Here is a 9,873-nt window from a genome sequence, read left to right on the forward strand (position 1 = left end):
GACGGGTGCAACATGTGGAGCAGGATCTGCTTACCCTTCCGGAGCACCTGAGATCACCCCTAGTTTTTGGTGGGGTACGTGTTGTTTATTCTTTAGTTTTCTATGTTGTGTCATGTGTTCTATTGTTTTTCTGTTTGTCTTTTTCATTTTTAGCCATGGCGTTGTCAGTTTGTTTTTAGATTTTGTTTTGTCCCGAGGACATTATCCGCCCAGTAGCAAAACTACAATTGCCTGAAATTACGAAGAACTAACAGAAAACTGGCCCGGACGTCGCCCAGTATATAAAGGTCATAAACAGACGTCACTATGGACACGGTGTCGTCTGATACGGCAGGTATCCCCTCATCACCAGACATGACAAATATCCCAAACACGACTCATTCAGATCATCGTCCTAGTGACTATAGCAATATTACACATATACAGCCATGTTCAGTTCTCCTTAAAGACATTTTGGTTTTTGGTGACACAGAACAACACTGTCGCATTTCAAAATGTGAGACCAAAGGCTGGAAAATTTGTGCTATTTTAATTACAGATGCTTAATTCACTAGCAATTTGTCCAAGAAGTCATATTTTACCAGAAGTTACGATGATCTGAATTGTAAATCGATAAATGCCGTCTACGGATTAGAGTGCAACCTTTGCGGATTGGTATACGTCGATGAAACGAAAGGAAGGCTAAACAAACGTATGTGCGGTCATAGATCAGACATTAACCTCAATGCTAACGACATTCTATACCAGCATTTCAATCAGCCCGATCATTCCATCGTTTCTATGACAGTTCGCATTATCGAAAAGATATACCATAGCTCTAACAATTCTTATATTTCAACGACTCTCCGTAGACAAAATGAAGACTACTGGATTAGCCAATTGGGAACTGCAACACAGTATGGCTGCAATGACAAAATTGATGGTATAGGTATTCTATCTAGTCCTTTGTGTAACTCGGTGAATGTGATGAATATTTTCAACTCGACTCCTCGACGTAGACGCAGTCATGGTCATCGTCATTATACATCACCCTCTCTGCATGATGTCTCTTTTAATGACTTGCTGCCTTTCATACAAAAACCGTTAGGTATTCATGACATTCGCATCTCTGTTCAATTTATGTTTGGAATCCACTGTTACAAACCCTCATGCAAACCAATACAAACTTCAAGCTATAATTTCGGATATCGCAAGTCACAGACTTTTCAAGCCAGTTAGCATTGGAAAAGTTGAAAAAGAGAAAAGATCTTTTCTAAATCTTTCCTTTGCCAACAAAGGTCTCGATGGCGCCAACCTAGGCAATATCCTTCATCATAAATTAGTTCAATCGAACATACCTCCTTATTTCAAAGACCAGTCAGTACCAATAATTTTTTATACCTATACCAAACCTATTGCAACTAAAATTTTCAATTACAAACGCGTTTTGCAGGATCTCGATATTGACGATTTCAAGTCTAAACCTCCTGATTGCACTTGTGCTAGTTCCCAATTCACATATGATCCTGCTGGCCACGTTATTACCGGTGACCTTAACATTGTTAATAACACTTCTCTACCAAATGTGTTATCGAAAGGTCCGAAATATCTTGAGCCTTAATCCATCAAATGGAAATACAACTTTAAAATTTTGATGGATTCAGTCGAGGATTATGCCAGGCAATGGGCTAAGCGCGAGAAGGAACACTCTATCCGAATGGATTAAGGCAGTCAGGTCGTTAATACAAATCAGAATTAGGAAACTGAATGGGTCCATCAATGCCCATGCTACGTCAATCTTCAAAGACCCAAATGTTGCTAAACACCTATCCGACCTCCATGATAAATATGCTATTGTCCCAAATAACATCGTTTTTGTCTGTAAAAGTCATTACATTAATTGCTTGATAAACGAATTAGGTATAGACAATTCACTTGGAAACTCAACATATACCCTCACGACACTTACCAAAGAGGAAATCCTGGATAATCATAGGTCTGTTCTTTGTTCCTTTGGTATTGCAACCAAAGATGAAGAACTGGATCTTCCATCACTGTATTGGATACCTAAACTACATAAGTGTCCTTACAAACAACGGTATATTGCTAGGTCTTCCAAGTGCTCCACGAAACCCCTTTCTAAATTATTAACATCCATTTTATCAGCAATCAAAGATGGGCTTCATAGTTATTGTGAAACTGCCTATTCTAGAGGTGGTGTGTATCAGATGTGGATACTTAAAAATTCCAAAGATCTTTTAGAGTACATACAATCTAACTCTCTTTCATATTGTAACAGTATTAAAACATTTGACTTTTCTACTCTTTACACAAGTATTCCACATTCCAAACTAAAAGACAAATTAAAAGAGTTGGTATTACTTTGCTTCATAAAAAAGACTGGCCAACGTCGACAAAATCGGTTCAAGTCGGACAAAGTCATGTTATAGATATGTCTTAGTTTGATGAACGATATTCTGACATTGTGCTTTACATCTAGATGACATCTAAAAAAAATTTGTCGGAGCTATTCAGAACTTCTTGTATGGTGTTGACTGCTTGATATTGAAAAACTGCATTGGTGACCTCTGTCTTGTGGTTTTGTAATTGTTTCTTATGTGATTGAATTTGACTGTCTTTATAACAGCTCCTTTTCCGTCTTTCACATGAATCAACAATAAAAACATCATTGCGCATGGGAAGCTGTAACAGTCTTCTTGATAACTAGCGAAACTAATCGTCAGGGAAAAAAAACCAACCCCGCACTGGTCTACGCCAAAAAAATGAATAACACCAATTATAACATACAACAAATAACGACAATCAAAAATGAGAAGTTGTGGCTTGAAACAGGCACATAAAAAATGTGGTCATAAAGTTCATCAAAAGAATCCTCTTCACTGTATTAATGTGTTGAAATGAAAGAATACATAGTCATGGAGTTTAAAAATAAAATTCTTGTTTTTATCCCAAACCAACTTATGACATTGTTGATGATTCATTTTTATTGATTGTTGATTGCTTTATGTCCAGTGGCAAATATTTCACGATAGTAGGTCTTGTAATAATAGAGGCCAATCGGGATGATGATCAGGGGGAATTTCGACTTCCACTGGTAAATAAAGGTGTATAAGTAAAGGACAGAAATTTTGCCGTGCAACGGGAAGAGTTGTTGCAAAGGTTCTAAACGTGCAGAAATATTGTCACTCTCTTTACATGAGACATTGAATTTAACCTCGATATATGCATTCTGACAGGACGTAGCTGCAAACTTGATACATCTTTCACAGCCCGACGGACGCCCCACTTTGGCAAGCTTTTTACTGCCGGTCGGAACAGGACCAAGTGAGCATATTTCTATTCCCAACTCACCCTTGGGGCTTATGATATTTGTGATAGCAAAAAGTAGTTTTTTATTTGGTCTTGAATTTGACTTCAACTTTCTGTACTTAAAAATGACTGAAATTTTCAGTACTGAAAAATGACTGAAATTTTCGGTACTGTAAAAGTACTGAAATTTTCAGTACTAAAAAATGACTATAATTTTCAGTACTGAAAAATGGCTGAAATTTTCAGTACTGAAAATTGACTGAAATTTTCAGTACTGAAAAATGACTGAAATTTTCAGTACTGAAAAATGACTGAAATTTTCAGTACTGAAAAATGACTGAAATTTTCAGTACTGAAAAATGGCTGAAATTTTCAGTACTGAAAAATGGCTGAAATTTTCAGTACTGAAAAATGGCTGAAATTTTCAGTACTGAAAAATGACTGAAATTTTCAGTACTGAAAAATGACTGAAATTTTTAGTACTGAAAAAGACTAAAATTTTCAGTACTGTAAACAACTTTTTCTCAACATTACTTAAAATGATATAAAATTTAATGTACTGAATAGTGTTGTTTCCTAAAAGTACTGTTTAGATAGTGGCATTTTATGTACTGATTAGTAATGTTTCCTAAAAGTACTGTTTATATAGCGGCATTTAATGCACATGTAAACGCTAGTCAAATTGTTGGTAGTGTAGGTCTGTTCTTTGTTTCTTTGGTATTGCAACCAAAGATGAAGAACTGGATCTTCCATCACTGTATTGGATACCTAAACTACATAAGTGTCCTTACAAACAACGGTATATTGCTGGGTCTTCCAAGTGCTCCACGAAACCCCTTTCTAAATTATTAACATCTATTTTATCAGCAATCAAAGATGGGCTTCAAAGTTATTGTGAAACTGCCTATTCTAGAGGTGGCGTGAATCAGATGTGGATACTTAAAAATTCCAAAGATCTTTTAGAGTACATACAATCTAACTCTCTTTCATCTTGTAACAGTATTAAAACATTTGACGTTTTTACTCTTTACACAAGTATTCCACATTCCAAACTAAAAGACAAATTAAAAGAGTTGGTATTACTTTGCTTCATAAAAAAGACTGGCCAACGTATATACAAGTATCTTGTCTTAGGGAGGGATTAATCCTACTTTGTAAAGAATCACTCTGATTCAAACAAAAAATTCTCTGAAACCGATATTATCAAGATGCTTGATTTCTTGATTGACAACATATTTGTTACGTTTGGAGGATGTGTTTTTCAACAGACTGTCGGCATCCCAATGGGAACAAACTGTGCCCCTCTACTTGCTGACTTGTTACTTTATTATTATGAGGCTGACTTCATGCAGGAACTTCTTATGAAGAAAGATAAGAAGTTAGCAATATCCTTTAACTCTACTTTCCGCTTATATAGATGACGTTCTTTCACTAAACAATTCAAAAGTTGGTGACTATGTGGAACGCATCTATCCCATCGAATTGGAGATAAAGGATACTACAGATACAGTTAAGTCAGCTTCATATCTTGACTTACATCTAGAAATTGACGATGAGGGTCGGTTGAAGACAAAACTTTACGACAAAAGAGATGATTTCAGCTTTCCAATTGTGAACTTTCCATTTCTAAGTAGCAACATTCCAGCAGCACCTGCATACGGGGTATATATCTCCCAATTGATTCGATATTCCCTTGCTTGCATTTCCTATCATGATTTTCTTGATAGAGGGTTACTGCTCACAAGGAAGCTATTAAACCAAGAGTTCCAAATGGTGAAGTTGAAATCATTCCTTCGTCAATTTCCCGGACGCCATCACGAGTTGGTTGACCGTTATGGAATAATCGTTTCACAAATGATATTGGATATGTTCCTTACGTCTTAACTACAATTCCTTTCCCGTTCATGAATGTGACCTACCGAATTAGACTATTTACCGGATTTGTAATCACATAAGCAACACGACGGGTGCCACAGGATCTGCTTACCCTTCCGGAGCACCTGAGATCACCCCTAGTTTTTGGTGGGGTTGGTGTTGTTTATTCTTTAGTTTGCTATGTTGTGTCATGTGTTCTATTGTTTTTCTGTTTGTCTTTTTCATTTTTAGCCATGGCGTTGTCAGTTTGTTTTTAGATTTTTGTTTGTCCCCGAGGACATTGTCCGCCCAGTAGCAAAACTACAATTGCATGAAATTACGAAGAACTAACAGAAAACTGGCCCGGACGTCGCCCAGTATAAAAAGGTCATAAACAGACGTCACCATGGACACGGTGTCGTCTGATACGGCAGGTGTCCCCTCATCACCAGACATGACAAATATCCCAAACACGACTCATTCAGATCATCGTCCGAGTGACTCCGTAGACAAAAAGAAGACTACTGGATTAGCCAATTGGGAACGGCAACACCGTATGGCTGCAATGATAAAATTGATGGTATAGGTATTCTATCTAGTCCTTTGTGTAACTCGGTGAATGTGATGAATATTTTCAACTCGACTCCTCTACGTAGACGCAGTCATGTTCATCGTCATTATACATCACCCTCTCTGCATGATGTATCTATTAATGACTTGCTGCCTTTCATACAAAAACCGTTAGGTATTCATGACATTCGCGCCTCTGTTCAATTTATGTTTGGAATCCACTGTTACAAACCCTCATGCAAACCAATACAAACTTCAAGCTATAATTTCGGATATTGCAAGTCACAGACTTTTCAAGCCAGTTAGCATTGGAAATGTTGAAAAAGAGAAAAGATCTTTTCTAAATCTTTCCTTTGCCAACAAAGGTCTCGATGGCGCCAACCTAGGCAATATCCTTCATCATAAATTAGTTCAATCGAAAATACCTCCTTATTTCAAAGACCAGTCAGTACCAATAATTTCTTATACCTATACCAAACCTATTGCAACTAAAATTTTCATTTACAAACGCGTTTTGCAGGATCTCGATATTGACGATTTCAAGTCTAAACCTCCTGATTGCACTTGTGCTAGTTCCTAATTCACATATAATCCTGCTGGCCACGTTATTATCGGTGACCTTAACATTGTTAATAACACTTCTCTACCAAATGTGTTATCGAAAGGTCCGAAATATCGCGAGCCTTAATCCATCAATTGGAAATAGAACTTTAAAATTTTGATGGATTCAGTCGAGGATTATGCCAGGCAATGGGCTAAGCGCGAGAAGGAACACTCTATCCGAATGGATTAAGGCAGTCAGGTCGTTAATACAAATCAGAATTAGGAAACTGAATGGGTCCATCAATGCCCATGCTACGTCAATCTTCAAAGACCCAAATGTTGCTAAACACCTATCCGACCTCCATGATAAATATGTTATTGTCCCCGCAGACAAAGCCCCAAATAACATCGTTTTTGTATGTAAAAGTCATTACATTAATTGCTTGATAAACGAATTAGGTATAGACAATTCACTTGGAAACTCAACATATACCCTCACGACACTTACCAAACAGGAAATCCTGGATAATCATAGGTCTGTTCTTTGTTCCTTTGGTATTGCAACCAAAGATGAAGAACTGGATTTTCCATCACTGTATTGGATACCTAAACTACATAAGTGTCCTTACAAACAACGGTATATTGCTAGGTCTTCCAAGTGCTCCACGAAACCCCTTTCTAAATTATTAACATCTATTTTATCAGCAATCAAAGATGGGCTTCATAGTTATTGTGAAACTGCCTATTCTAGAGGTGGTGTGAATCAGATATGGATACTTAAAAAATCCAAAGATCTTTTAGAGTACATACAATCTAACTCTCTTTCATCTTGTAACAGTATTAAAACATTTGACTTTTCTACTCTTTACACAAGTATTCCACATTCCAAACTAAAAGACAGATTAAAAGAGTTGGTATTACTTTGCTTCATAAAAAAGACTGGCCAACGTAGATACAATTATCTTGTCCTAGGGAGGGATAAATCCTACTTTGTGAAGAATCACTCTGATTCAAACAAAATTCTCTGAAACCGATATTATCAAGATGCTAGATTTCTAGATTGACAACATTTTTGTTACGTTCGGAGGACGTGTTTTTCAACAGACTGTCGGCATCCCAATGGGAACAAACTGTGCCCTCTACCTGCTGACTTGTTACTTTATTATTATGAGGCTGACTTCATGCAGGAACTTCTTAGGAAGAAAGATAAGAAGTTAGCAATACCCGTTAAGTCTACTTTCCGCTATATATATATATGACGTTCTTTCACTAAACAATTTTTGGTGACTATGTGCAACGCATCTATCCCATCGAGTTTGAGATACAAGATACTACAGATACAGGTAAGTCGGCTTCATATCTTGACTTACATCTAGAAATTGACAACGAGGGTCGGTTGAAGACAAAACTTTACGACAAAAGAAATGATTTCAGCTTTCCAATTGTGAACTTTCCATTTCTAAGTAGCAACATTCCAGCAGCAACTGCATACGGGGTATATATCTCCCAATTGATACGATATTCCCTTGCTTTCATTTCCTATCATGATTTTCTTGATAGAGGGTTACTGCTCACAAGGAAGCTATCAAACCAAGAGTTCTAAATGGTGAAGTTGAAATCATCCCTTCGTAATTTTACGGACGCCATCACGAGTTGGTTGACCGTTATGGAATAACCGTTTCACAAATAATATCAGATATGTTCCTGACGTCGTAACTGCAATTCCTTTCCCTTTCATGAATGTGACCTACCGAATTAGACTATCTACCGGATTTGTAATCACATAAGCAACACGACAGGTGCCACATGTGGAGCAGGATCTGCTTACCCTTCCGGACCACCTGAGATCACCCCTAGTTTTTGGTGGGGTTCGTGTTGTTTATTCTTTAGTTTTCTATGTTGTGTCATGTGTTCTTTTGTTTTTCTGTTTGTCTTTTTCATTTTTAGCCATGGCGTTGTCAGTTTGTTTTAGATTTAGCCATGGCTAAAATGAAAAAGACAAACAGACAAACAATAGTACACATGACACAAATAAATTTTAAACAACACGAACCCCACCCAAAAACGTGTTCTTTAAAATTTATTTGTGTCATGTGTACTATTGTTTGTCTGTTTGTCTTTTTCATTTTAGCCATGGCTAAAACTAAAACAAACTGACAACGCCATGGCTAAAAATGAAAAAGACAAACAGAAAAACAAAAGAACACATGACACAACATAGAAAACTAAAGAATAAACAACACAAACCCCACCCAAAACTAGGGGTGATTTCAGGTTTTTCGGAAGGGTGAGCAGATCCTGCTCCACATATTGCACCCGTCGTGTATATATCTTTCGCAAAAGAGAAGATTTTAGTAAATCTCACATCCCAATACAGATTACCTTAATCAAACAACATTTCTTATCAGGAAAAAAACATTTCAAGCAAAAAAAAAATAGTGATTGCTTTGAAGATCTAAAACATTTATTATTACTGAACTTTGAAACCAGAGAAGCTACAACGGATATGGGTCGTACTTTCCAGAACTGCTCCACCTTTTGCAGTACCTATTCTGGCATTTACTTTATCCCCTTTCCTCAAATCAACAGTTGTCGCTACGGCACGATCTGGATGATTCATTGAGTGAGCCCACGTAATGTCCTTTATAACTCCATTCGAGATAAGTTCTACCACAGCATGTGAGGAATCTCTGGCCCCTGTTAACGTTGTTATGTGTATCACGTACAGACCATCACTAGGTGCTGTAAACTGACCAGATGAAGCATCATAGCCGTTACCAAGGTTGAGGTCAACCACGTCGTACTTTATAATTGAATGAGTTGACACCGAACTTATCGCAAGATCTGCAGACAGATATGCGTAAAAGGGTACGGGAATTCTTGCTGCTTTTAGATCTGAAAAAAAAGAAAACATATTGTTTCTACATATTTTCATTGCAACATACATTTATGTTGCATTATAAAAATGTATATAATTTTAAGGTTACCTATTACAATTTCTATAACTATTTGGTTTAACAGAAAATATAACCATTTCCCGTCATGACTACGTTATGTATGCATTTTACGACACGTGTTTCCATTGAACATGTTAAATAAAGAACTATAATATGAACTGATTTAAAGAGTACTAATATGATAAATGCATATTGCTAAAAACATGACAATTATCTTTCTTATCTTAAACCTGCATATGTTAATCCATCAAAAGCACACCTTCAAGTGCTGGATTTTCTCGCTGTGTAGAAGACCAATTGGTGGTCTGTGGTTGTGTTTGCTCTTTGGTCGAGTTGTTTTCTCTTTGACACGTTCTCCACCTCCATTCTTAATTTTATTGATAGGTAAATTCATAATGAAGTTGTTGATGAAGATAATAGATCAATAGAAAGTATAAATTAAGCATTTATTATATATACTTGCTGGTAATTTGTAAAAATATCAGATAAAATTAAAATTGGTACTGGCTTTACGATTGAAATCACAGACACTTGTCTCAGAAAAAAAAAATACCTATATACCTTAATATTATATTGAGGTATATAGGTAATTTATTTTCTGAGACAAGTGCCTGTGCTTGGAGGTCATGGTTGCTACATA

At 36.6% G+C, this 9,873-nt stretch overlaps 1 protein-coding gene across 1 annotated transcript; it reads right to left on the reverse strand.

Moving 5' to 3' along the window:
- Positions 1 to 8,746: 8,746 nt before the first annotated feature.
- Positions 8,747 to 9,627, reverse strand: LOC134716469 (complement C1q-like protein 4). The gene is made up of 2 exons (XM_063579470.1): positions 9,528 to 9,627; positions 8,747 to 9,171 (listed from the first exon to the last, which is right to left on the reverse strand). The coding sequence occupies exons 1-2, from the start codon at positions 9,625 to 9,627 to the stop codon at positions 8,747 to 8,749; spliced, it is 525 nt and encodes a 174-aa protein (XP_063435540.1).
- Between the last annotated feature and the right edge of the window lie 246 nt (positions 9,628 to 9,873).

The sequence above is a fragment of the Mytilus trossulus genome, chromosome 4 (genome assembly GCF_036588685.1).
Source record: "Mytilus trossulus isolate FHL-02 chromosome 4, PNRI_Mtr1.1.1.hap1, whole genome shotgun sequence".
In the NCBI taxonomy this organism is placed as follows: domain Eukaryota; kingdom Metazoa; phylum Mollusca; class Bivalvia; order Mytilida; family Mytilidae; genus Mytilus; species Mytilus trossulus.